Here is a 27,302-nt window from a genome sequence, read left to right on the forward strand (position 1 = left end):
GATGAGTCGCTCAACAATCAAGAAAATTATACACATGTAACTCGTGAGCATCAGTTTCTTGCGAAAGGGGAGATGGAGAGTTAGAGGGAAAAGGACAAAGCGGAATGAGATGCCTCGCGCAGACCCATGCTGAGAAAATGAAATAGTGACATCTATCAAGAGCAACAGGGGGGATATCTCGCTGAATACAAAAAATCAGATGAACAGACGAAAAGAAAGCGCACGTCGAAGATGTCTCTATAAATGCAGTAAAGACATCACAATCAACGACGGGCTGGACTTGTCGGAGTCAGAAGGTTGGCCCGGACAGGTTCCTTGCCCTTGCTTGGTAGTGGTGGGGGAGCATCGTTAGGAACAGGAGGGAGTGCCTTGTCAGACGCGGGAGGACCGTTCCGGCTGTGAGAGCTGTGGCCACCGACGCTGCTTGCCTCGCCGGCTTCATCAACTATGGGAAGAGTCGATGTTGGGCCAGGGCCTGCTGCATCCGCAGGGTCCCGGACTGTGGCTAATGTGCGGGGATGGGTGATAGAAACATCTTTCGATGCTTCCTTCTCTGCTGCCTGCATGGTCCGTTCCACAGAAGAAGACCTTGAGTGTCGCTTTTCAGTTGATATTTGAGCTGCAGCTGAGGCTTGTTGAGCTTCTTGTTTTCGTTCGGCTTCTTCTCTGGACATTGTGATGCCCTTGATGAAATTAATGAAGCGCTCTCCGTAGCCTTCTGGGGCAATTGGAGAGATTTGTGTGCGGTCATTCGAGAGACCTTTGAAGAAGTTCTCAATCTTCTTAATGGTTCCGTACTATGAAGCATGTCAGCTGTGATTTATCCATTCGAAACGCAATACTTACATGGGTCAGACAGTCAATAATACCGAGGTAGTAAACCTCCTCACCAGGAAGGTCATTCTCATGGGTAGCTCGGAAACCTCCGTCCTCAGCGTAAAAGAAGTGTGTCCGTTGGTCAAGGAGTTCTTCCGGCATCTTTGCCGCGGCTTTATCCAGGGGAACGGGGCGCTCCCGCTTGATGAGCATGCGAAGTTCCCGGGCCTTGCGCTCATTCTCCAGTTTCGATGGAGTGCGCATCAGCGAGTTTGGAGTTGTATCTTCTTCGCGGTCACCTCCCGGTTGAAAAACTTGCAATGTCTTATCACGCAGTTTCTCCTCGTTCCCCCTCGCTGCATCGTGGATTCCTACTAATAAGGAATAATCCATAATCTTGAGTTTTTGGAGCAACACAACATCACGCTTGAGTTGTTCAATGAACTTCTCACGTTTCGTCGGGCCAACCTCAATATGACGGTTCCGACGAACCCAGTTCAAGTCCTTCATGGTGGCTCGCGGGTTTCTCTCGAGATCAGCTTCGTGCAAATCACGGCCGATAGTCGATCCCTTCAGATCGAATGTCTGGTGAATGTCTCGGTGTGGCGGGAACAAGTTGTTCATCACGACGAAGTGAATCTTACGTCCATAGGCCATTTTAACTCGGTGTAGTCCGTAGAATTGCGAGATCAAAGTATCCGGGTTGTTCTCCACATGTCGATAATACTCGGGGAGAATCTTCCGAAGAAGCTTGTGCTCGGAATGGTGAATGGTCTTGATAATGTATTTGTAGTCGCGCGAGAAGTAGAAGAAGCTTCCACTTTTGCCGGGAGAGCCAAGTTCGGACAGAATGTACTTGCTGGTAAGGGACATGAGATAATCGGCGGGATCGAGACGGAATTTGGCGCGAAGGTGTCGGAAAACCCAAGGTGCATAGTCCTTGAACTTGAAATCGTATTTCGCGGAAGGAATCAGTTCGTTTCCAGTACTGCTAATGTTAGTCAGGTTCAAGTCAATGAAGAATTACACATACATGTCAAAAGAGAATTTGTGTTTGGCGTCGAAGTCCGCGGAAGTGAGTTCCCGGTCCATCTTGGCGTTGATCCTCGAAACCGTGAAGCGAATACCCGTCAACATGTTGTATGCAGTCACATAGTTGACGTGGTTCTGGTCGACCTTGGTTCCGACAATCACCCGCTCGTCGTCCTCCTCTTCGCGCCGGCGTCGCGATGCACGCTTTTGTTTAATAGCCTCGGCCCATCGAGCGGCATCTTCATCTGGAGGCGCCTCATCCACAGCATTATCTGGCTGGGTAGTTTTTGTCGCTCTTCGCATCAAACTAACGGATGTGCGTCGGAAGCCGGAGGTGGGAGACATCCGGCCGGTGCTGTAAGCGGCATCGTCGCTAAGTTCCCGGCTATCCCGACGAACACTAGGCACCCTCGGGACTTGTAACGAATGTCGGTGGCGCATACTAGAGCCCTGCGACTCGGGAATAGGACTACCGTCGAGGATTGCCGGGGCGGGAGGAGAGGAGTGGCGCTGACCGCCAGGCCTCGTCGAGTTCAAACGATCGGTATCGGAGGAGTGACGACCGGTTTCGTCGGGTTGCGGGATCTGTAATAGCGACGCGGAGGGTGAGATGGAAGTTTCATCCGTGGAGGGTCGGTGTGAGTCCCCGTTGACCATCAGCTTCCCGGGGAAAGGGCGATAGTTCCCATTGCCATTGGTCTGTTGACTGGGTGATGCTGTCGTAGAGCCTGCTCCCGGCCCAGCATCTGAAGGTTTCCGGTCCACCATGGAGGGCCGGCTGGTCTCACGGGGATTGGCGGGCCCATTGCCTACCGAGTGCATGCTGCCGTCCTTGGAGAGTGGCGGATCGCGCGTGAATGAGCTGACACTCGACCGAGGGCCATTCAGAGAGTATGCACTGCCGTTCTTGAAATCGGTCAGAAGGGATCGGTCATTCTGGAGGGAGTCGTGATTCGCGTCGGGATAGTTGGTCCACAGGAAGGTGTTTCCGACGGAGTTTTTGTCGTGCGACTTTCGGGGGGAGTCGAAGGAACGAGGGTGGGTGGCAGTGGCAGTAGATGTTTGATATGAGACGTCGTTAAAGGATGGCATGGCTGCGTTTTGCAAAGAAGTGACGTGAGCCCTGCGTGGACAACCCCGAGACTATTGGGCGGACCAGGGAAGTTGTGAACCAGACTGGGATCCAAAGAGGTTGGAGAGAGAGTGTGTGTGTGCCTGCTCAAGGCAAAGGTGCTTAACCAATAAACATGATCAAGACCATGCGCAGGGGGACAAAGAATTAGGGGAAGATGGGGGGGGGAGAATATGGGGGGGAAAGGGTAAGGAAGAGAAGATGGTTGTCGGGGCGAAAAGACGTGCGTGTCGTAATACCTGTATCCACAGTTCAGCTACAGTATCTCTGTTTTAATTCTGTACAGAGTACAAATTACCTATATTCTCTTTCATATTCAGGGACTCTCTGTCAGTCTCCTATTTTCTTAAGTTGTGCCAGGGTGGAGGCTGGTATCAGGCTGCTGCATAAAATTCGAATTCCCCTTTGACTTCCTCACTCTTTATGGTAATATCTATACTACAGTACTCTGTGCTCTTTATTCTCCCAACTACTACTACTGCTACTGCTACTGCTACTGCTACTGCTAACTATTGAACTATTACCATTGGACCATGTGTCCCTACCCCTCCCATGCAAGGAGATCGGCGGTGTCGAACAGCCGGGTCTATCCAAGTACGAACGTCATCATGTTTATGCACGCTTTAGCTACAGAGTTATATACGGTCTACATTCCAGGTCTACTACATCCGAGTCTCTCAATGATACGCAGGGAACCAATAGCATCCCACAATCGGCTGTCCCTGACCCGGACCCCTAGTATAGCGTAGCATCACAACGCCAAAGATAAGACGAACATGCCTCCACCGCAGAGCACATATCTAACTACACAGGACTCTCGATCCTCCTTCTACTACTCATCCTACCTACGAACTGCGGAATCAAAACAAAATGCCAAAAATAGTGCCTCATGGTGAAATCATATTCCGCGCTACGCCACAGGGGAAAGTCTCCACAGTCGGACGGCTGTTCATATACAGTCGGTCTCCGTCCTTAGTGTGTAGTGATTGGTAAGTATAGGCTAAGCCACAGGGACCGAGTGTTTCGTACTGTATGTATCCATGCCAGTATCATGTGTATAATGTGTGGCACGGTATTTCGGTCGGGAGATCGGAGATTGGGCGTAATATCCTCATGGGCTGGAACGCTTGGCTACGACAGGGCTGGATGACACTTTGACCCTCCCCCCTATTAGGCTGTTTTCCCAGGCTTCTTTGCTTTGTTTGTCTTTGCTTTTCTTGTACTGGATGAAGACGATTTGTGCGGGGTTTGGAATTGATCTGATATAGATGAAACGATTCGTACAACCGTGTCTCATATTATAAGATGAGAATATAGCAGATTAATGACTTGACATAAAAGACTTGTAAACCCAGATTAAAAGACAGGTGTCAAACCAAAATAGATCGTGGAGCCGATCTACGGTTTGTTTACTTGAACGCGGTCCAGGATACGCGATCTACACTCTACCGGACCCTGACAGTAGAAGATCCAAGATCCAATTCACAAACTCAAGCACATGATTCGAACAAAAAAGACCGTAGTTCCCCATTGCAAACCCCACCGCAGGACGCCATCCATTTGACTTTGGAAAAAAAGAGAGCCATCATAAGATATCCCAAAAGAAACAAAAAAAAAAAAGGAGACTGTCAGACCCGCGAAGAGATCAAAAGATCGACAGAAAGAAATTACAGGAGAAGGACAAAAGAATACCCAATGCCCTCCCTGGAAATGCGCTCGTGAAAATAAAGGGAGGGCTTGGTGAAAAGGAGGTTATCTCCTCTATTTCTTGGTGACCCGCTTCTTGGGAGCCGCACGGCCTGTTTTGGCAGGCGGAGGAGCAGTAGTCTTGGTGACACGGCCAGATTTGGTCGTGCTCAGGATCTTGGGCTGCTCAACGATAGCAGGAGCCTGGAATGCGTGTTAGTGAACTGTCGATCAAGGGGTGCGCGGGGCATCCAAGAGGTACGTACGGAAACGGGAGTCTTGCGGGCCTTGCCAGAGTTAGCCTTAGGCTTAGCAGCAGCCTTGGTAGCAGTCTTCTTGGTAGCAGCCTTCTTGGTGGCGGTCTTCTTGGTGGCGGCAGTCTTAGTATCAGCCTTCTTGGGAGCAGCCTTCTTGGTGGTGGCTTTGGTGGCCTTCAATGACAATTAGCATGAGAAGCAAATACAAAATTAATAGATCTTACCTTGGCAGCCTTAGCAGCGGGCTCAGCAGCAGCCTTAGCAGCAGGCTTCGCGGCAGGCTTGGCCGCGGGCTTAGCAGGGGCCTTGGTTGCAGGCTCCTTCTTAGCGAGCTTCACGGGGCCAGAGGGACCTAGAGAGCGACGCGTCAGCCGACCAGTCATGTGATATTTAAGCGCATTGGAAAGCATCGTGAGTAGAAAAGAGCGTAAATTTGAAGTTAAACATACCCTTGGGCTGAGTGAATTCACCCTTCTCAACGCCGCCTTTGATGGCCTTGTTGAACTGAGCATCGAAGATGCCCGGGGACATAACATGAATGTCGTTGTTGGCCGAGACGTACTTCTTGATCGCCTGGCGACTATAAGAGTAGAACGGTCAGTTTCATGTTCTGGGGTTGATAATCCGGGCCGCCGATACCATCAGAGGTACCGGCGACCGCGAGGTGAAACACAAGAAACATACCTGCTACCATTGCGCTCCTTGAGCTGCAGACAGAAAGACCAGTCAGTAAGCAAAGGCAACAAATAAAAACAAAAGCCTTCGGTATTGTGGCTGACCATGCCCAAAGGCAAAGACGTGTCACGGTCGGGCGCGACAATCACAACAACCAGGGTGGCTCGCGCCGGCAGTGATCAACTCACGTTCACAATGGCATCCTTGATCATATCTATATCATTCGAATCAGCAGTCATTCGCGACTATAATGATGCACAAATCGCGTTTACGCGATGTGATGCGAAAGCAGGATCAGAGGAAACTTACCGCGGTAAGAGGTGTGGACAGCAGGCGCCGCCTTCTTGGACGCGCCGGTAGACTTCTTGGGAGGCATGATTGAAGAGATGTGGAAGCTGTTCAAAGAGAAGAAGGTCGAGCTTGAGGATCGAGAGAATGATTAATGAATCTGAATTCGTGGTGGTAGGAGGGAAAAAGAGAAGGGAAAGGGAAGAAGGCCGCGGGGCATCCGCGATTTATAGGCGACCGGTGTTGACACAAGATCAGAAAAAAAAAGCACTAACTTACTTTCTCTTTCTCTTCTTTCTAATTTCTCTTCCTTGTCTTGGATGTTTCTTCTTCTAGTTGTTTTGCTTGGAGTTCTGTTACCTTGAGTTGTTGTCTCTGCCCAGATCGCGTTCAATTGTCGATGTACTTTGACTGTACATTCCCCTATACTAAAGGCTAAAATGAAGATACTCTGAGGCTTTGTAGACTTTGGTTCTAATTCTGGACTCACAAGTCCACAGGTACAAAATCAATGATTTTAATATCGTACATGTAGAGCGATCATGGTCAAGAGTCTCGCGTCTTCCCCTCAGTGGAAATCGCGCATATATGCCTCATTTTCGGCGCCAGGTGCATGTCTGCATATCTCCAGGGGTTGGAGATGGACACATTCCAATGCCATCCGGGGTGATCGTTCTATCCCTCTTTTCTAGCCGGATCTGGCGATCCTCTATGGAATTCATGGAGCCTGGACGCTTGCGAAAGGAACACGACAGACTCGGCATATACTCACGTATACATGTAACTTTGTGCTGTATAATTGGGCTACTGTGTTCAAGGGCTGCACCTTTGGTGCAGATCTCCATGCTGTGATGTGCAGCTGCCGAAGTCATCGAAGCTTACCCTCCCTTGCTGGGGACCTGCATCCTCGTGCCCGTGGGAGATCCCGAAAGTGAACCGTTTTGTGAACACCTGGTGACTTGTCAATTTCCACGGACCGATACGGGAGAGTGACTCAATGATGTGTAGACTTGGTGCCTGGTGGCAAATGTATAGAAGTTGAGGTGGATCACGGGGCATAACGGTTCTCATTTGGGCGTGTCATGTGAACTACTCTATATCAACACACCGGGAAACCTACGTGCTCTGATCTTGCGATGAGTATCATTTGTGAGATTCCCGTCTCTTTTCATGCGGCAGTAACTTGATTCTCTTCGACCTCTTGTTTCCCCGAGACTGAAACAGCAGGGTTTCAACTACGACATAGAAACTGATAGTATGTGATACAATCGACATAGGGCTAGATTATATATCTATATTGGTTTTATTTTTTATTTTTCGTGATTACAAGTACTCTCATTATGATTCATACAAATTATGAACAACTCCAAAATAAAACACACCGAAAAAAAAAAATGATGGCACGCGATATATATCCAGCACGCAGAGAAGGGGGAAAACACCGACGCCACACACGATCCCCAAGATCAGCAAGCAAAGAACCAATAAGCAAAGCCCCCAAAGCCCGATCAAATCCCCGCTGTTGCAAGTTTCCAGCGTTCCAAGTTTTGCAATAAGGCCACAGCTCCCCCTTTTCGGAGCGTAACCCATCACAAGTATAGATCTAGCCCCCAATCCCGCGAACACGTTTAGACCCATTTCCAACCCACCAAAAAGCCAAGTAATACTAAATATTCCCCTTTCGGCTAAGTACACGGTATGATTAGCTAGGCCATGCACCCGATTATTGGTTCATCAGGGTGTTGGGTCGATAGAGATCAGGAATGACTGCATTATTCTGCATCCGCATTCGGCGGGTCGAATCAAGGGTTGGCTTTGGTTGGTCGCTGATCTTGCACTACATGGGCTCGGCTTGCGTTTTGTAAGGGTGGGATCTGACTATTGTAGATGTTGCTTATGTATTTATGTTCTTTTACAGACTGTTGTTGCTTTGGTTGCGGAGATCAGTCGTTGTTTTGGGCTGTGGTTGGATTCTTCTCGCTAAGCTGGGCCCCGGCCCATACGTTCGTGCTGGGTGTTCATCCCCTGCGATTGTTGCACCACATCGTGCGATAAGAAATTTGATTGAGATACTGGCATTGAAACTTGATTCATTAGCAAGTGAAGAGTTGTTTTGGTCTTTTACTCTCTCATGGCGTTGAGGATCAGGCAAAAGGCGATACCATGATATTGTTCCTTGTTGTCTGATCTCAGTATCCAAAAAGTTAGAAAATGTCATCAAGACAAAAGAGACAATGAAGTCAACTATTTCATGTCTCTTTGAAAATCAAATATGAAGAGAGCTTATGATACACAGGACTTCCATACTTTTCGATCCGTGAAACGGGAATCTCCACAGCCAAAGCGAAGACAATGCATTAAAAAACAAACCACAGAACGCCCACGCCAGCCCAGCTCATGTTAGATCAGTAAGTTTTGTAGCGATATCACATCCTTTGACAAACGATCAGGTATGACAACATAGTGAGGAATTTTTCGTATCACAGCCTAGCCCGCACCACGAGGCTTAGACTTGGCGTCCTTTTTAGCCTTGGCATCGTCCTTCTTGCGCTTCTTCTGCTCCTGCAGCTTCTCATCGTGCTTGCGCTTGAGATTGGCCTTTTCGTCATCGGTGCGGGCGACAGGCTTGAAGAATCCCTCGAGCCGGGACTGCTGAGCGGTCTTGAGATGCTTTGACAGACGTGCTGCGCCGTTGCGTACACGGTCCTCGTTGAAGCCCTTGTCTGTTACCAGGAACTCTATCAGACCGTCAATGTTAGGCGCTTCCCACTTGAAATCACAGTCTGGGTGGTCGGCAGCTCGGACGTCTGGGCTGACAAATAGGTCACGAGCATCTTGGTAGGGCCAGTCCTCGGGGACCACGTATTTCTTCTTGGGGTCGTTCTTCATGTATTCTAGAACCTTCTCCAGTGTTTTGTGTTCCTTGATCAGATTGAGGGCAGTGCTGGGTCCAACCTTGGGAATGGGCTCCAGGTAGTCACATCCCAAAAGAATGCAGAGATCGATGAACTGGGATCATAGTCAATAAATGTGATATCTTATATGTTGACTGGGAATGTACCTGTGGGCGATCCATGTTCAACCCCTCCAGAACCCGGCTCAAGTGAATCTCCTGGATAGGCTCCTTTCGCTGCTCACTGAAAGTAAGATGGCGCAGGAGAATAGGCGCCTCAAAGCACAAGGTATCCATATCCTCCGATGCAGCTCCATACACCTTACCAGCACGGGCCAAGACAGCACATTGAGCTTCGGCCTCTGTAGGCGCATCAATGTAGGGAATTCCCATAAGCTTAAGAAGCTTCTTGCACTCAGCATTGTGTTCGCGAGTAACACGAACAGTTCGTCGCGAGAACTTTTCAATATCCTCCGCAGTTCCGGTCTCCTTAGCCTCCTCGTGAGCCTCGGTAGCTTCAGCCTTGCGTGCCACACGCTTTGCCAATTCGCCGGACTTGAGCTTTGGCGGGGCACCGTCGAAAACGTAGAGAGGCTTGATGCCGTTGTCCACCATGCGCAGTGTACGGTAGAACATTCCCATCAGGTGAGATGTTGTCTCACCCGACTCGCTCATCAGCTGCTGGCCCTCTGATCGGACGGCAATCAAGAAACTGTAGATACTCATGGACCTGTGTTGGGTTAGCGACTGTCGAGCTATCGTGATGGTGAACCAATGACGTACGCATCCTAACAAGAAATCACAAGTCAGCTTTTGCTCAATACAAATTTATTTCAAGTAAATGGCATGGAAATCATACAATTGCGACCTTGCGGCCGAAGTGGTTCTTGATCTCGCCCGTCTTGATCGCATCGGGGGCATTCTCGGAGATAACTTGGTAGAGATCTGACGTTCATTAGCATAGATCAAGTGACGCCCGAAACGGAGCCACTCACGCTTAATACCCATGTCGGTGGTGGGCTTGAGTTGTCTTGGTCAAGATGGAATGAGGACCCAGGCTGAGCTTTAACACCGCAGTACGCGAACGCGCTGGAGAGCGCGACACCATTAAGCCACAAGGGGAATAGCGCGAATAACAATCATGTGACTTGCATCTTCTTTTATGCCTTACTGCCTTACGCATGGCTGCCTCAGGCTGAACAGTGAGTAATTCGAGCCCAGGCGCCTTCATGCGACCCCGCCTTTCTCCCCGGAATGCGCCATGCGGAGGACCTCAACTTTACTATGAAGCGGAATCGCACCAACTTCGAGGCCAATGGCGAGGCCTCGTCCGCTTCTCCACAGGGCTTCACGCCCGAGGACCACTCGCGGCCTCATGTCCCGAAGATTTCTCGACGGATACGAGCATGCACGGAGTGTAAGCGGCACAAGGTTCGATGTGACATGAAAGCATCGGACACGGTGTGCTCAAGGTGTCGGCGCATGGGATTAGAATGTGTTGTAAACAAAAGCCTTCAAACGTTACTAGAGGATGAAGCCGAGTGAGTGCCATATGGCCCGGTTAAGAGCTGCCACCTACTAATTGCGCCGGTGGCTGTTTAGGTGGAAAACCATGATTGAATCAGCGATGACGGACCTACTCAGAAAGTCTCAGCTACCGGAGCTATCATATTACCAAGCCGGCGGTAATTCGATTGAAACACCTTCGAAGAAGAGGAACCGAAAAGATTCCACCGTTTCGACCGACGATAATGCACAGCACAATCGGACGGAGTCGGTTGGAGATTCTGCTCGTCAAGCTCTAATTTCGAGACCATCAAAATATAGTTTCTCACAGCAGCAGCCACAATACTCTCTTGACCGAGAGGAAACCGGCGCAACTTCTTTGGTTACAGCGCCAATGGGGAGTCTATACGAGGTGACACAACTGAGCGAGAACCGCGAGAGCTCACCAGGACAAAATATTGCACCAGATCAGGCATTGGTCACTGATTTCATCTCGCGGGGTGTGGTGAATATCCAAGAAGCCGAGGAGCTGTTCCTTCAGTTTGATCAGGTACTCAACCGATATCTATGGGATGGAGCATTATTGGCACATAAAGACTTGACATCCGTTCGACGGTCATCATCAATGCTGTCTGCTGCCATTCTGGCTGTTACTGCACTTCACATGCCAACCAAAGAACGCACATTCGATACTTGTTACACCGAATTTGCAAAGCTAGCATCGGAATCCATGCTAGGTCATCATCATACAATGGATGATATCCGCGCCCTATGTATCGGAGCTTTCTGGCTTGCGGATGTAAGTTGGAAGCTTTCTGGTTATGCAGTTCGTATTGCAACCGAACGTAATCTGCATCAATTTTACCGCAAGGCCGTACAAGGGTCACCAGAACACATTGAACAGGCAAGGCTGTGGTATCTACTCTACGTAAGTGCCCTTGGAGCCAAACGTTGACTCTCGCTAACGAATTTCAGACATTGGAACATCATTTTTCTATTGCATATGGTCGACCACCGATGATTCATGAAGATGCTAGTGTTACTCAACACAATATCTTCACGCAGACACCATCAGTATCACAAGGCGACCTTCGACTTCACAGCCAAGTCGACTTGTTTATAATTTTAACCCGTATATATTTTGCATTTGGACCCGACGTTGACTTGGAGGTTCCCGAAAGTGATTTTCCCAAGATCGACCAGTTTGATCTTGATATAGGGGACTGGAAGTCGGCTTGGCTTCCTAGACTTGGTGAGTGGTCTTGTGTTCAAGAATATCTGTTCATACATTCTGATACTGAATTTAGCTGGGAGCCGTTACGTCGGTGCATACCCCTACAAGGCCGTATACATGCATTATCATTTCTCTCGTCTGCAACTGAACTCAGTTGCTCTTCGCACATATCATTCCTCTACCTCCTCAGGACAAATGTCATTCGAACGCAGAAAGCGTGCCAACCTAGCTGTTGAATCAGCCATTGCCACTCTCCAAGTCTGTTTAGACGAGCGAGACATCCAGCGCGCTCTTGTCGGCGTCCCACTGTATTTACACAGTATGATCACATTTGCAGCAGTCTTCCTGCTGAAAATTGCAGCGAAGGTTTGCTCAAATGGGGCCATTCCAGGAAGCCAAGGCCAACAGACTTCAATCGCCTCGGCAGGACTACACGTCGATGTTGGCTACGTGCGTGTCCTCGTCGGACGAGTCGTTGGGCTCATGGTCTCATGCAGTCAGCGTGCAAGTGAGCGTCATCTCAGCCACCACATCGCAAGGGGTCTCCGCAAGATGCTCACTGGGCTTGAGGAATGGGAGAAGCGGAACTCAGGGACACAACAATCCATGAGCTCGCACCACGACTCTTCATCCCTCTTCAAGCCAGTGGTTATTCCCGGAGCTCAGGTTTTGGGCGAGCGTGATACAATATTGAATCACCCACCCCCGTTACTTGGGGTTGCGCCGCTGTCTGCTGAGCGCCGCAATGGCTTTGAGCCGCCAGGCCCCGAAAAGCAAGAGCCAGGTCTCTCAGAGGGCTCGGTGGATCCCATGATGGCGGACTTGTGGGGATTCGATGAGGATTACTTCCCCACGGGGGTATTTGACTTCCTCCAGAGTCAGATGCCAGCGTGATATGCTGGCCTTGGATCTGACATTTCTTATTGCCATGTCCCTTGATCGTTCCACAACCTGTAAATAATAATGACGGCCTAATTAACACGGAGGTGATGACTTGGGATATATATACACTTAGCAGCCAATTATTGAGGTCATAATTGACGGAGTATACACCTCGGTGCTTGGCATACCGAAGCAAGAAAACCGAAAAAGTCCGAAACGGTCGGCAAACAACCAAATTACTCGGGGAATCTGTCAAATCAGACTCGTCGAATAATTACATTACAAGCCGAGTGCAACAATCTTCATTGTGTACAGTATGTAATCGCAGGCCCCGTTCTCGGTGATTTTCTTTACCCCAAACTTGCAAAATTGCCGAGGTCTCTCCGCCGTTAGTGCATATTTGAAGCTTCCCCCGCAACAATTGTCTATTGAATTTACACTCTCCTTGTACAAACACCCTCACATAATATTGGATCATGATGAATCGATCTATCCTTCGCGCTGCTGCGCGCTCAATCCAGGCTGGCCCTACCTCCGTGGCAGGCCGCCGATATGCCTCATCCGCCGTCTTCAACTGGGAGGATCCCCTGCAGGCGGCAGAGCTGTTCACAGAAGAAGAACTAGCTGTTCAAGACACAGCACGCCAGTACTGCCAAGACAAGCTCATGCCACGGGTGTTGGGTATGTACTTTTTCTCACCTTGCTTCTACATAGTGACCTGACGTCAGTGTTTCCCAGAGGCCTACCGCAACGAGGACTATGACCGGCGCATTCTGGAAGAGATGGGTGACCTGGGCCTCCTCGGTGCCTCAATTGAAGGATACGGCTGCGCCGGCGTCAGCACCGTGGCATCCGGTCTGATCACAAAGGAAGTGGAGCGCGTGGACTCAGGATACAGGTCAGGCATGTCCGTCCAGAGCTCACTCGCCATGACGGGCATCTACGAGTTCGGCACAGAAGAGCAGAAAGAACGATTCCTTCCTGGCTTGGCCAAGGGCCAGGTGGCTGGCTGCTTCGGCCTGACAGAGCCCAATCACGGCTCCGACCCTGGATCTATGGAGACCGTGGCACGCGAACACCCCACACAGAAAGGCATGTACTTGCTGTCCGGTAGCAAGACATGGATCACCAACTCGCCCATCTGTGACCTTGCCCTTGTGTGGGCTAAGCTTGAGTCTACGGGTAAGATTCGTGGATTCGTTGTTGAGCGCTCGCGTTGCCCGCCGGGTACGTTTGACACCCCTGCTATCAAGAATAAGACTGCCCTGCGGGCTTCCATTACTGGTATGATCCAGATGGATGATTGCCCCGTGCCGGTGGAGAATATGTTCCCCGAGGTTGAGGGCCTGAAGGGTCCATTTACTTGTTTGAACAGTGCCCGGTTGGGCATTGCTTTTGGCGCCATGGGCGCTTTGGAGGATTGTCTTGCCCGTGCGCGCGAGTACAGTCTTGAGCGCAAGCAGTTCAAGGGCAACCCATTGGCTAAGTACCAGCTTGTCCAGAAGAAGCTGACGGATGCTGCTACGGATGCCGCCTACGGTACCCTTGCTGCGGTCCAAGTGGCTCGTCTTAAGGATGCTGGCAAGGCTACACCTGAGATGATCTCCATGGTCAAGCGTCAGAACTGTGACCGGGCCTTGGCCAACTCGAGAATGTATGTTCCCGTTCCTGCTCCACCTGGGCAAGCTATGGGTGGTTGACACATTGTTAACACTTTTATTAGTCTACAAGAAGTCTTTGGTGGCAATGCTGCCAGCGATGAATACCATATTGCGCGCCATGTGGCCAATCTCTTCGTAGTGCAGACATACGAGGGCCAGAGTGATATCCATGGTAAGTCATGCAAGCCTGATGTGTTGGGCAGAAACTAATGTATAGAAACAGCATTGATTCTAGGCCGTGCCATCACTGGTGTGCAGGCCTTTGTCTAGATACGAAAGAAGTATACGGTCTGATATAAGCCGGGATTTGGCGCCTCACCTGCACGTGACATCATCGAGGGGCATATACCGTACGGTATCGGGATTACTATCAAAATTACTTTATGTATACAGTAGAATATTGAGGATCGGCTTACATTATATTTATAAATGGTTCAACCTTATCTGAATCTGACACCAGTTCAGCCCTATTTTCTGAGCCTCGATCCATGAATAATCAATTAATTCCGGATTTCCGTACTCTTCTGCCTACTTCTACGTTGCATAGCCCAATTCGGATGATTCAGGATGTGTCATCTTGTGGCGGTATTGGTATTGTAAGGAGTCAAACCCGCCCACTTTTCCCCCTCTCAATCTTCTCTTCTTTCTCTTTCTTTTCCACACAAAGACGTAATCGTATGTCCCTCCCCTTTCTTCTTCTTCTTCTTTTTCGACACTTCTAATCTTCTTCCAGTCCTCTTTTTGACTTTATTTTCTCTTTGCTCGTCATGGCTCTCAAGCGCATTAACAAGGAACTCACTGACCTCGGCCGGTAAGCCTTTCCCAAGAGATGACGATTTGCGATCTATTCAGAACTGACTTTGAAGTTCAGGGACCCCCCCCTCCTCCTGTTCCGCTGGTCCTGTTGGCGAGGACCTGGTATGAAATCCGATTCTGGTGCTTGTTGGCGTTGGCGCTGTGGCGGGGCACGTGTGCCCTGCTGATCAGTGGCCTGATATTGGTACAAATGGACATGGATTACTGACGGTGTTTTTTTTTGCTACAGTTCCACTGGCAAGCAACAATTATGGGTCCTGTAAGTCATTTCTTCTCGTTCTTCTCTAGGGACCCTGGTGAGGGAGGCCATCTGTCTCCCCACCAAACCCAGAGGGATCAAGTCTCAGCCGCACGGTACTAATGTTCACTTTAGGGTGACTCCCCATACTCAGGCGGTGTCTTCTTCCTGTCCATTCACTTCCCTACCGACTACCCCTTCAAGCCTCCCAAAGTCAACTTCACTACCCGCATCTACCACCCCAACATCAACTCCAACGGCAGCATCTGTCTGGATATCTTGAGGGACCAATGGAGCCCTGCACTCACCATTTCCAAGGGTGAGTATCCTAGCCTTACCACACATCTACATCACGAAACTAACATATTCTAGTGTTGCTCTCTATCTGCTCGATGCTCACAGACCCTAACCCGGATGACCCTCTCGTTCCCGAAATTGCGCACGTCTACAAGACTGATCGCCTTCGCTACGAGTCGACAGCCCGCGAATGGACCCGCAAGTACGCTATTTGAGAATTTGAAACGACAAACCAATATCATGTTTTCTTCGCTCCTCCATTCCTACCTTTCTCCGCGGCCCTTATGACCTCCCACTCGACCACACAAATACCTCTCGATCTTTTTCCAACTTCGTCGCTCTGCATCTTTCCGCTTCGCCGTTCTTGTGCCCCGCAACCCACGTTAGAATCAGATTCAGAACCCGCGAAAGCCTGGCGTACCCCGTGGTCGTAGAAACGTTTCTTCTGCTTGTCTTTTTCTTGCACTATCTTGAACCATTTCTATGTCTTCAAATTTAAATGCCTGTCTCTCCTCCGTGATCGCGCTTGCTTGTTTTCCTCCTGCGCGCGTGTCCGCGCAGTTTGGGGATTTAACGTCTCATGTTCGTTGCGTTTGAGAAATCCGGGACCCAATGTCATACTCCAACGATCCTTATGACCAACTTCTTCATGCATGGCATCTTTTTTTTTCAAGGTTTCTGTTCTGAGATTTCTCGTAAGGATTGAGTGTGCTTCCAAAAATATCTTCTTTCTACAGTGCTGCTCTGCGGGTTCCTTCGGGTTGGTGAATTCTGCGGTTGAACGATAAAGATGGAGGCTAGATGCAGTTACCGATGATTTGGACTCGTCATCGTGAGGTCTTCTGTGGCTTGTGCTAGGTGCTAAGGCCCGATCTCTTTCCTACGAGTAGCACAATCCAGGCAGGTCCCTTGGTGATAATTTCAACTGTACCTCTTAGTATCTCACAGTACCTCATAGTAGCTAAGTGGCTTCATATCACCTCTAAATGATCTAGATAATCAACCCGAAGCTCTCGAAAATGACCGACAATAAATAAAAAAAGAGGCCAAGCTCAGGCAATGATAGTGCATGAAATAGTACATTCGTTTTGAGATGTTCGTAAAGAGACTGTCTAATGCTTCATGGCCCCTGTTGTAATGACATGTCGACCCTTGTTTCTCGTGGAAAATTGGTTAGATATTGTGAGTGATCGCTGTATTAATCTAACAGGAAAAAACTGCTTTTATAGCACCCTCCTGCCTTCGACAGCCAACTACGCGCATCTCTTGGAGATTGGAGCCCGAGGTACTTGCGTTTACTACGTGTCTTCCTAGTGCTACCTTAGTCCTATCACCGATCCGGCGATAGGACTGACTCCCCACAAGGATGTTTCACGGTTGGCGATGGGCTGTTCCTATGTATAATGGCATGGAAATCAGGAATGGTGTTCTTGTTTGGAGCACAAGAAACTGCACAAATAAATGATATAGTGCAGCGGAAGGCGCGATAAATCAATCACATTATCAAGAAGAATGGACGTCTCAAGCTTCCATGCAGTAAAGTTCGCAATCAAATATTTGCACCTATTATTGGCCCGCTCCTCTGGTGTATGTTCTTCACCATGCTGCGTGGATTGAAGCGTACGGGGTCAGGAATAGTGTGTACGCCATGGCTTTGTGTAGGGCACTGACGGTAGTGCTGGATCCTTAGGGACCTCTCTGATGAGCTCACTCTGGTGCACTGTCCAACATTAGCTGTAGATCGGCGAGACATTTCATGACTTATATACGCTGGTGGCCAACAATAGGGACGACGAGACGGCAAAGAGCCGTGGTCCTTACGCTCGTCTATTGTGGTCGAATGTCTACGGATCTGGTTGGTCCCCGTCTTTGAAGTCAGTCCAGTTTCAGACAGGACTGGGAAGAGGCTCACATACCTGCAGCGTGAGCAGCCGCACTTTCATTTTTGGGATAAATCTAGGGCCGGGATAGTACATCAGCTCAATCAACTGCTATAGAGAGAGATTTTTGCTTAGACACTTGGACCCGCCAACCCAAAGCTTGTCTCTTTGATCGGCTGGCACAGCAGATCTGCTGGGATCACATCTCTCACAGGCACTGTCTGACTTGCTGGTCCACGATGTATTCTACAAATTCCAGTAGCGTAGAAATTCAGTATTGGGTCAAAGAGGAAGAACTTACCAAGTCCCTCAGACACAAGGCTTGCTAGACATTGCGTATTCAAGTGACTGAATTGTAGAGTAAACTGCTGGGAGTAGAGGACGTATCCATAGACTTCTCGGCCTCTGCCACATACGTGCTTGGTAGCAAGCGTTGAAGGGCATCTATCCTAATTGAGGTCTGTTGAAACCCATATCTCCTTTTTCCGCGACATCTTGCAGCGACATTTTTGATACCTCGAGGTGCCCGCCGAGAGAGACATATTAGAGCCGTGTTGAGGGAAGTGATGCTGAGTCGGTTAAGGAACGTTGGCTCACTGCCAAATTCTTCACGGGTCTCTTGACTTGAGGCTTGGTGGTGCATTGGGGGATATTCCAATCCGCAACGAAAGGCTCATGTTTCTTTTTTGACCATTGCCTCTGTGAGCGACTCAATGTTAAATCACCAAAGGGTGCCTACAATTTCCTCCCTAGAAATCATGGACTTGTTTCTCCCAGCCTCGCTTTCGTGTTGGTTACATTGAGCTGTGGACCCGTTAACCTCGTTGAAGCTTGGCCCTACATAGGCTCAATATTTTGAACTCGTGGACCTCATTTAGTTGTTCTTCTTGATTTACTATTCTGGGTGAATAGTTGAGCTTGTATTGTAGGTGTGGGGATCTTTATATTGAATAATGCAAGTGTTATAAGGCGGTGAAGATTCGACTGAAAGTGTTCTGAAACACAGGTCTTTGGGTCAAAAGGCAACAATCACTCTTTGAGTACATTATTGGAGGCTTGGCCCCGCATCGTGGTAGTTCAGTCAAGTCATTCCCGCACTAGCCCTAAAGTACTCAACTAGCAGCCATTTCACGCCAATCTTTCTAGATAGTAATAGCTCCGGGCTATTTGAATTGATTATAGGCCCGGAGCCCCTTGGGAAATGGCGGTAAAGGTGCCATAGCCGACATGGTCGGTTATAAGGTACGGCAATGCCCCAATTGTACTAGGCAACCACTCCCTACATAGTAGATCTCGATAAACGTCTTGCATTTTGGTCCCCAAATAGCTAACCCATACGTCTCAAGTCTTGACGCTTTTAGGCAGGTCGGTTCTGGATGCATAGCATCGTCCCCATCTCTTCAGCTGCCTGCGTTTCCTTAGCGACAAATGATTGGTCCTAGGCGCGTTTCCAAATATAAATCATGGCACTAATGCATGTCCATATCACCCTACATCCTAGCTGGAAATTTTGAACGTGATTGATCCGGCCTATAGCGGTACCGACGCGAAATGGCGCGATAATATGGTGAGCTTAGGTACAAATCGACGCCTTGCTTCCCTCCAAAAATATATCAATCAATTGACGTTGATTTCACACCCTCGAATACACACTCGAATATATACTATTATTTTCTTCGGACACTGAAAAGGGCCTTGCTCTTTACAGCGAGCTTGCGATGAGCAGCACACAATCAATCAGACCCCGATTGAAAGGGCTCTTCAGGTGGAACTCGTCCAAAAAAAAAGGGTCAAATGGCAATATAAGGTCGTCGCCTACGGCCCCATGGACCCAGCAGTTGAACCCACTTTGTTTTGATAAGATATCTACCTCCCCCCAAAAGACTTCCCAAACAGAGGCGGAAACCCCCGAGGCTCAGGCTACAGGTGCTCCCACGTCAACTCGAATACAAGCAGAAGAAACCATAGTCACTGGTACTGAGTCTGATTCTCTCTGGGACAAAGCATATGACCTTTTGAAACTAGAACAGTCTGATGCGTGGTCTACATATGAGAACCTGTTGTTTCATGTACTTATTGAAGGTATGTACTTGACAAGAAACAGCTATGCTTGTTTCTCAGTAGTGTTGATATCACAATATAGCAACGGAAAATTCGACATCAGAATCAGAATGCGAGGCACATACCAACGATGTCAAAAACCAGATCCCTCAGCATGACGGGGCAGGCCGTCGAGAGAAACTAAAACAGATAGCTGAGCTGGGTCTGAAACACATCGAAGACGGGAGTCTCAAAATGACAATCTTCGGAAAGAAGATGAGCCTACGAGACGCAGTGGGAAATTTCGCCAAGGGTGTAGATTGGATCCAAGCCTACGCCAGAGATGCACTCAAGGATGTCCCTTATGCGCCAGTTGCGATGGCAGGCATTTCGATCCTCCTTGTTTTCCTGAGGAATCCGGCTGTCGTCAACGCTGATAATCAAGAGGGACTTAGATATGTTAGCTCACAGGTCCGTTACTATGTTGAGATGGAGCTATATTTTCTCTCCAAGTCCATGACGGACAGCTTGAAGGATGAAATCATGAAGAGTTTGATAGACCTATACAAACTCTTCATTGACTTCCAAGTGCAGAGCGTGCTAAGATTTTATAGCAGCTCGAGCAAGAGATATGTCAAGGACGTCGCAAACTACGACAACTGGAACACTCAATTGGATTTGATCAAGGACAGAGAACATACTCTGTATAAGAACATCGAAAAGGTTTTGAGCGGCGCGAGTCTGCAACAACTTGAGAAGCTCCAACAGGAAACTCGGAGATCACGCAAGACCTTAGTGGCCATCGCCAATCATGCTCAGGCCTTTGAGCAACATATGTCTGCTGCCGAGTATCGTCGATGCTTAAGAAATCTCAAGTCCACGAATCCTTTTGACGACAAAGATCGAATTGAGACTGATAAAGGTGGTCTTCTCGATGACTCGTACCGCTGGGTGCTCGAAAATGAGCAATTCCAAAGCTGGATACATGGCAGTGGCATTCTCTGGATCAAGGGAGATCCTGGAAAGGGCAAGACAATGTTGCTTTGCGGTATCATAAATGAATTACCTACACACGGCACCAACATCGCGTTCTTCTTCTGTCAAGAAAATCACGCAGCCATCAACAATGCTACTGCAGTCTTACGAGGACTCATCTCTATGCTTGTAAAGCAGCAGCCCTCACTCCAGATTCATGTTGGCGAAGGTCCCTTTGAAGGCGAAAACGCCTGGTTTGCATTACGCAAAGTTCTCGCTAATATCCTCAAAGACCCGATGTTGCAGGAAACCTACCTGATTATCGACGCGCTTGACGAGTGCACGAGAGATCTAGAAAAGCTTCTTAGTTTTCTTGTTGAGATCTCATCAAATTCGCACATCAAGTGTCTAGTCTCAAGTCGCAACTGGCCGAATATCGAGAGAGACCTCCGCGACGCAGAACCAACACGACTGATTCTTGAAAACGAGGCCATTCTGTCGGCTGCTGTTGACTCTTTCATCCGGCATAAGATCAATGTCTTAGCAAAAAACAACAACTACATGACCGGACTACGGGACAGTGTCCAAGACTATCTCATTTCAAATGCAAATGGCACCTTTCTTTGGGTAGCCTTGGTTTGCAAGGAACTTACAAATGTTCCGAAGAGACACGTTGAGAAAAAGTTGAGAGGCTTCCCTCCCAGCCTAAATGAGCTTTACGAGCGAATGTTGGTCCAAATCACCGAATCGGAAGACGCTGAGATCTGCATGTCTCTTCTGAATGTCACGACGAGCGTCTACCGCCCTCTCACATTGGGTGAGATACCGTCTTATATTCAATTGTCTGAGGATGAAGCCAGCGATCTTAAAGAAATTATAGGGTACTGCGGTTCTTTCTTGAGTCTTCAAGGACACACAGTCTCGTTGGTTCACCAGTCAGCCAAAGACTTTCTCCTACAAACGAAATTTGACTCGGTCTACCCTGGCGGCCTTGAGAATGTGCACTATAGTCTTTTCTCGAAATCTCTACAGGCCATGGAAATGAACTTGCGACGTGACATCTACGGCATAAATGACCCCGGATATCCGATTCGGCAGGTCAAGAGGCCAAATCCAGATCCGCTGGCCGCAATACGGTATGGGGTTGTCCACTGGATTGAACACCTGAATGCATGCTGCTCCAGCCAAACTTTGGACAAAGACCTCCAAGATGGTGGCTCACTCGATCGCTTCTTACGGTGTGACTACCTTCATTGGCTAGAAGCCTTGAGCATTCTAGGACGTATACCTGAAGGCATAGCATCTATAGTAAAGCTTGACTGCTTACTTCAGGTGAGTGTTTATGCATAATTTCTATCTAGAAAAACGTCCATTTTGCTAACGAGCATGGCGGAGTAGCAAATTGGCGAGCCACAACACCTTTTACATCGAGTTTCAGACGCCGCTCGATTTCTTCAGTACAATAAGGTTGCTATTGAAAGCAGCCCCCTTCAGGTCTACAGTTCACCTCTTATCTTCAGCCCAATTCAAAGCATCACGAGAATTTGCTATGAAGAGCAAAGCCCAAGATGGATTATGAACCAATTAGAAGCCGATAAGAGCTGGAGTACATGCTTACAAACCTTAGAGGGCCATACTAGGGAAGTCAGTTCAATTGCTTGGTCACAAAACGGAAGCCGAATCGCATCAAAGTCCTGGGACAACACGGTTAAGATATGGGATCCCGTCACTGGTCACTGCATTTTAACGCTCGAGGGGGCTGCTGGAGAAGTCAGCTCAATTGCATGGTCTCATCATCTGCTGGCATTAGGGGCGGCTGATAGCATCGTCAAGATCTGGGATACTGTTACCGGTCAATGCAAACGATCCCTCCATGGACATGGGGGCCATGTTAAATCAATTGCATGGCTGCCAGATGAAGACAAGCTTGTTTCAGCATCCTTTGATACTACCTTGAGAGTCTGGGATACTACCACTGGCCAGTGCGAGCAAGTTTTAGAAGGGCATACTGGCCATGTTATCTCGATTGCTTTGTCACAACGCCATCTTGCATCGGGATCAAGAGATGGAACAGTCAAAGTTTGGGATCTCAGCACTTATCACTGTGTATTTACGGTAGAGGGATACAACAAGCTGGCTGGCTCAATTGCTTGGTCACCAGATGACAATCGACTCGCATCGGCATCCATGGATAACACAGTCAGCATATGGGATCTGACCAGCCATTTCAAGTTAACGCTGAAGGGGCATACCGATCTAGTTGAGTCACTTGCCTGGTCGAAAGATGGAAGCCGACTCGCATCAGCGTCCCGGGACAAGACAATCAGGGTTTGGGATACGACTACTGGCCAAATTGTGTTCACTTTCGACGGGCATACTGACGTAGTTTCCTCGATTGCCTGGTTGCAGAACGGAAGCCGACTGGCATCAGGATCCGCAGATGTTACAGTCAGGATTTGGGATGCAATGAAAGGCCAGGATGCGTCAATTTTTGAAGGGCATACAGGAACAGTTGACTCAATTGCCTGGTCGCAAGACGGAAGTCGACTCGCATCAGGGTCCGAGGACAAGACAATCAGGATCTGGGATACAGCTACCAAACATTACCCCCAAATGGTTGAAAGGGGCCCCAAAATCGGATCGATTGCCTGGTCACAAGATGGAAGTCGACTTGCATCAACATCCATGGATAAGACGGTCAAAATCTGGGACCCGAGCACTGGCCAGTGTATATCAACGCTCGAGGTTGATAGTGGTTTGGCTATGTCAGTTGCCTGGTCTCAAGATGGAAGTCGACTGGCTTCAGCGTGCTTTGACAATATAGTGAATATCTGGGATCTGGCTACCGGGAGATGCACCTCAGTGTCTCAAGACGCATCCTATGGATTACTTGATCCTTATGGATTCGAATTCGATATTCTCTTACGTGACATAATGCCGAATACCTTTGTCACGCCCTTGCCTAGGAAACATGGGTATGGATTGAATGATGACAGGTCCTGGATCACCTATGATGGGGTCAGTCTTCTTTGGCTACCTCCTGAGTATCGACCAGATAATCGTGCTCTCTTTGTCATGTCTGGGACAACTGCAGCAATTGGGTGTTCATCGGGCCGTATTATATTCCTCACATTCTCTAACACTAAGATGCCCTCGTCGAGAGTATCAATTGAGAACGGAGTAGGCATCGGGAACGGGTTTGGCCTCGCTGCAGTGGAGGACGAGGTGAGAGATGATATAGCGCGGTGAATAGTGCAATTCATGCACTCATTGCGTTGCATTGCATTTGAATTTAGGGTTTATCAATTCGGTTGTGAATATCGGGCTAGGGTGATCGTTATTGCGAGTAGGTTTAGACGTACGAACAAAGTTCTATCACACTGGAATAGAACAGAAGCGCATAGATAGTCACTATAGCAGTGTTTTGTTTTACCTAGGCTCCAAGAGGAATAAAACTTGTATCCCGCTCGATGCCAGTATCATTTTGAGTACATCAACACACTAACCCTTCGCAGTTCGCTACCACATCTTGGGTCATCTTCACCTTCACAAGTCTGGCCAAAACCTCATCACTGACATTATCCATCCTAACAAGGTTATATAGTATATTCAACAAGGATAAAGATGAATCCACTCATAGGTCAGAGGATGATTGTTTATCGAAAATGCCTCTCAATTTCCAATCCAAAACTCCATATGATATGTGTATGTATAATATAGTATGTCTCTATCTGTGTAAATGCAAATCAAAAACAGTAATGAAACAAAAAGAACAAATTTATAGAATCAATCTGGTCTGGTCTGTCGTATCGAAAAATCCCCGAACTGGATTTGTACTTTTCAACCTCTTCAGACTCGGACTCGACTTGATTCATGGTGAGTCAAGTCAAATCAAGGAAGGGAAGAAAGAGTAAATCCAGTCCAAAATGCCAGAGGCAAGTGCAAATTAATGCAGTAGAAGAATGCAAATGATATACCCCGAGGAAAGGGAGTATACCAATGCCATGAAGAAGAAGAAGAAGAAGAAGAAGAAGAAGAAGAAAAAGAAGAGAAGAAACGAAAGGAACGCAAGAAATGCAAATGCAACGCGAGGGAAATGCACCGTCAACATCAACGTCAACATCATCATCACATCAGCTTAATCATCACCATGACCGTCACCAAAAAATGCAAGGATCATACAACCTGACTCCCCCTCCGACTCTCAGGCGCCTTAGCAGTCCGCTGCGAAGCCCTAGAGACCTGACTCACAGAATCAGCCGGTCTAACAGGCTCATCGAACTTCGAACCAGACTTCGAACCAGCCTTCGATCCAACCTTAGAACCAGCCTTCGAATGAACAGAAGGCTCCCTCTTCGAAGCGCGCGAATGCGAAGAGCGATGCGAGCGCGAGCGAGAACGGTGCGAACGCGCCTGGCTATGGTGCGAATGTCTCGATCTCGACCGTCCACCGTGACTATGGCCACCAACCTGAGAGATGGAGTCATCGGGGGTCACGTTCGAGTTGACGTCGACGTCGATGACGGATTCAGGCAGGAAGATGTCTCGCGGGGAGAGGGAGACATAAGAGGTTTTGTCTGCTGTGCGGGTTACCTCGCCGCCGGCGCCGTGGTAGGTATCGCTTGCGATGCTGGGGCTTGAGTAGAAGGTTGAGATTGAGCCTTGTGGGAGGGGAATTTGGCGGGCTGAGACGTGGGAGTTCTTGGCTGTGCTGCCGCCTTCTTTGCTGTGCATGCTTGGGCTGCTGTAGGTTGTTGTATGGGAGCCCTGTGGCAGGGGGATGTCGCGGGCTGAGCGGGTTGAGGGGGCGATGCTTGGTTCCTTTGCTGTGCCTGTTGCTGAGGGTGGGCTGCCGCGGTGCGAGGATGGGGCTATCGAGGCGGATTTGATGGAGGCTGCGCGGTAGACGGTTTGTTGGCTGTGGTGGCTGTGGTGGCTGCTGTGTGTCGAGTATTCGTCTCTATCATCGCTGCTGTGACGACGCTGCACATTGGACTGGGAGGCCTTGATGGTTGACGAGCTGTGGATGCTGCCGCTAGAGTTGTTGCGGGGCTTGTCATTTGCATAGCTGCTGATGAAAGTCGATGGGTTGCAGGGGTAGCGCTGCTGCGAGGCGTTGCTCGGGGGTGGGTACTCGATTGCGCGGAAGGGGAGGTCCTCGGGGATGCTGTAGATGCTACCCTCTGAGGCGCGGCGGCCGGGGTCGTCGTGCATGAACTCTGTTCCTTCGTAGATTGTGCTTGCGCGCGGGTTCTTGGAAGTCACGCTGCGCGTGAGCGTTGTGCGCGGGGCTGAGGCTGCTGTGTATTGGCTTCGGGCATATTCACTCCGGGCATATTCACTGCGGCCGTATTCGCTGCGCGGGGGTGGCGCTTCCAAGGCTCGGAATTGGCTTGGAGCTGGCGCTTCTTCCTCGTGAGAGGCTTGGGAGGGTGCCGCCTTGAGCTGGGGAAAGTTGGTTACATATTGCATGGGGCTTTGCTGCTCGGTGTTGGATGAATTCTCGCCCTTGACCATTGCATAGGCGATAGCTGCACCTGCTGCCGCACCGATGAGAGTGCCGACAATTGTTTTGGCTGCTTTGCTGCCATCATCGGTCTTTGGGGGAGTTTGCGGAGGCGTTTGGAGCCCATATTGTTGTTGGGAGGGAGCATATTGTTGCTGCGAAGGTGCGTGGGACTGAGCCCGGGACACGACAGTTGGGGCAGAGCGCTCAATGGCAGTAGGAGCCTTTGAAACAGCGCGAGAATGGGCCTCAGACCTTGGAGGTGCGATGCTCTCTGCTTTAACGCTCTCGGCCTTGACAGAGGGGGCCTTGCTGCTCACTTTGGAGACCACAGACCGACTGTCTTTGTTCTCCAGCAAAGCCATTGTCGGTCCGCTGGCGGCGGAGACAACTGATGAGCCACTGCTGGTCGGCCGGTATACGGCTTCAATGCTGTTGCCGTCGAAGTCGATGACTGCCGCGCTGAAATACCCAGTATGGGAATCCCGTTCTTTGGGCTCGCCGTGTATCTTTCCACCGGCCTTTAAGGCGCTGATGAAGAATGAGCCGACGGCGTCTCTTGACGGGGCTGGGAAGGCGACATGAACTGCACCAGGAGGGACTCTAGTTCGGGTTAGCTTGTGCTCAACTATGTTTGCCTCTTTGGAAATACATACCCGGGCTTCTGTTCGGTCATCCAGAAATCAGCAGGCTCCCCCTGCTTCTGCCCGAAACCTATATAATCGTCATGTCTCCCAATGAACTGATAGCCCAAAGGCTGAAGACAAGATAGGAAGAACGACGTAGAAGTCGGCAGATGAGAGACCGTGAGGGTGATATGTGAAACAGGCATGTTGATGTATAAGTACGAAGACGTATAGTGGGAAGGGAAAGCGAGAGACAGGGGTGAATATGGGAGAAGAAGAGTAGAAAATGGAAAGGAAGTTGGATTTAACCCAAAGCCGGGATTTGAGGGCCTGGATATATACGGTGAGAGAACAGTCTATACTATGACAAGGGGGGGGGGGAAAAACGAGGCCGAAGCTACCCCCTACAGCCAGCCAGTCAGCATCGACAGCTCTCCAGATTCGCGGTAAAGGCACACGCAGTGTCCCCGATTTCCTGCCCGAAGGTAATCAAAGGACGAACTTGCCAGCAGTCGTCCCAGAACGGCGAGCCACAGACCAGCCCCTCCGAGATGACAGTGGGCCTTAAGACAGGAGAGTTCTTGATGGAGTCAGGGGTGGGTATATCTTGGACATTTGATTAGCCATCACTGGCTTCGACCGGGTGTCCTGAATGGCCGGAGAGATCAGCAGCTTGAAACGGCTAGAAACAGCCAGAGCAAGGCGAGTAGTGTCGGATGTGAAGGCCCAAGGTGTGCTGTAGCGGACGCTAAATTGGCGATTTGCTGAGTTTGGTTAGAGGCCCAATCTAGGACTGGATCAAAGGGCTGCCAGGTCAGAGTCTAAGGGCGGATGGGGCGCTTGGTCAAGATGCAGTAGTTCA

At 49.4% G+C, this 27,302-nt stretch overlaps 9 protein-coding genes across 9 annotated transcripts; 5 read left to right on the forward strand and 4 right to left on the reverse strand.

Moving 5' to 3' along the window:
* Window positions 1-263: 263 nt before the first annotated feature.
* Window positions 264-2,940, reverse strand: N7508_005591 (1-phosphatidylinositol-4-phosphate 5-kinase; the record flags this gene model as incomplete). The annotated part of the gene is made up of 3 exons (XM_058463657.1): window positions 264-797; window positions 847-1,804; window positions 1,850-2,940. The coding sequence occupies 3 exons, from the start codon at window positions 2,938-2,940 to the stop codon at window positions 264-266; spliced, it is 2,583 nt and encodes an 860-aa protein (XP_058320135.1).
* A 1,801-nt stretch (window positions 2,941-4,741) lies between these two features.
* Window positions 4,742-5,993, reverse strand: N7508_005592 (histone H1/H5 family protein; the record flags this gene model as incomplete). The annotated part of the gene is made up of 7 exons (XM_058463658.1): window positions 5,908-5,993; window positions 5,787-5,812; window positions 5,608-5,630; window positions 5,373-5,503; window positions 5,148-5,275; window positions 4,933-5,097; window positions 4,742-4,870 (listed from the first exon to the last, which is right to left on the reverse strand). Exons 1-7 carry the CDS (start codon window positions 5,972-5,974, stop codon window positions 4,742-4,744), a joined length of 669 nt encoding a protein of 222 aa, XP_058320136.1. The 5' UTR covers window positions 5,975-5,993.
* A 2,380-nt stretch (window positions 5,994-8,373) lies between these two features.
* Window positions 8,374-9,787, reverse strand: fen1 (multifunctional nuclease RAD27; the record flags this gene model as incomplete). Its single annotated transcript, XM_058463659.1, has 5 exons — window positions 8,374-8,895; window positions 8,948-9,509; window positions 9,563-9,567; window positions 9,639-9,724; window positions 9,775-9,787. The coding sequence occupies 5 exons, from the start codon at window positions 9,785-9,787 to the stop codon at window positions 8,374-8,376; spliced, it is 1,188 nt and encodes a 395-aa protein (XP_058320137.1).
* A 246-nt stretch (window positions 9,788-10,033) lies between these two features.
* On the forward strand, window positions 10,034-12,413 carry N7508_005594 (uncharacterized protein; the record flags this gene model as incomplete). Its single annotated transcript, XM_058463660.1, has 4 exons — window positions 10,034-10,320; window positions 10,382-11,213; window positions 11,261-11,537; window positions 11,593-12,413. The coding sequence occupies 4 exons, from the start codon at window positions 10,034-10,036 to the stop codon at window positions 12,411-12,413; spliced, it is 2,217 nt and encodes a 738-aa protein (XP_058320138.1).
* A 464-nt stretch (window positions 12,414-12,877) lies between these two features.
* Window positions 12,878-14,332, forward strand: N7508_005595 (acyl-CoA dehydrogenase; the record flags this gene model as incomplete). The annotated part of the gene is made up of 4 exons (XM_058463661.1): window positions 12,878-13,082; window positions 13,140-14,055; window positions 14,125-14,234; window positions 14,286-14,332. The coding sequence occupies 4 exons, from the start codon at window positions 12,878-12,880 to the stop codon at window positions 14,330-14,332; spliced, it is 1,278 nt and encodes a 425-aa protein (XP_058320139.1).
* Window positions 14,333-14,829: 497 nt separating this feature from the next.
* N7508_005596 (putative ubiquitin conjugating enzyme (UbcD)) lies at window positions 14,830-15,628 on the forward strand (the record flags this gene model as incomplete). The annotated part of the gene is made up of 5 exons (XM_058463662.1): window positions 14,830-14,873; window positions 14,929-14,980; window positions 15,108-15,137; window positions 15,252-15,435; window positions 15,489-15,628. 5 exons carry the CDS (start codon window positions 14,830-14,832, stop codon window positions 15,626-15,628), a joined length of 450 nt encoding a protein of 149 aa, XP_058320140.1.
* Window positions 15,629-19,588: 3,960 nt separating this feature from the next.
* On the forward strand, window positions 19,589-23,557 carry N7508_005597 (uncharacterized protein; the record flags this gene model as incomplete). The annotated part of the gene is made up of 2 exons (XM_058463663.1): window positions 19,589-21,590; window positions 21,747-23,557. The coding sequence occupies 2 exons, from the start codon at window positions 19,589-19,591 to the stop codon at window positions 23,555-23,557; spliced, it is 3,813 nt and encodes a 1,270-aa protein (XP_058320141.1).
* A 713-nt stretch (window positions 23,558-24,270) lies between these two features.
* On the forward strand, window positions 24,271-24,450 carry N7508_005598 (uncharacterized protein; the record flags this gene model as incomplete). The annotated part of the gene is made up of 1 exon (XM_058463664.1): window positions 24,271-24,450. One exon carries the CDS (start codon window positions 24,271-24,273, stop codon window positions 24,448-24,450), a length of 180 nt encoding a protein of 59 aa, XP_058320142.1.
* A 34-nt stretch (window positions 24,451-24,484) lies between these two features.
* N7508_005599 (VOC family protein) lies at window positions 24,485-26,646 on the reverse strand (the record flags this gene model as incomplete). The annotated part of the gene is made up of 2 exons (XM_058463665.1): window positions 24,485-26,417; window positions 26,471-26,646. 2 exons carry the CDS (start codon window positions 26,644-26,646, stop codon window positions 24,485-24,487), a joined length of 2,109 nt encoding a protein of 702 aa, XP_058320143.1.
* Between the last annotated feature and the right edge of the window lie 656 nt (window positions 26,647-27,302).

Source organism: Penicillium antarcticum, assembly GCF_028974205.1.
Source record: "Penicillium antarcticum strain IBT 31339 chromosome Unknown utg000005l_segment0_segment0, whole genome shotgun sequence".
Taxonomy (NCBI): Eukaryota; Fungi; Ascomycota; class Eurotiomycetes; order Eurotiales; family Aspergillaceae; genus Penicillium; species Penicillium antarcticum.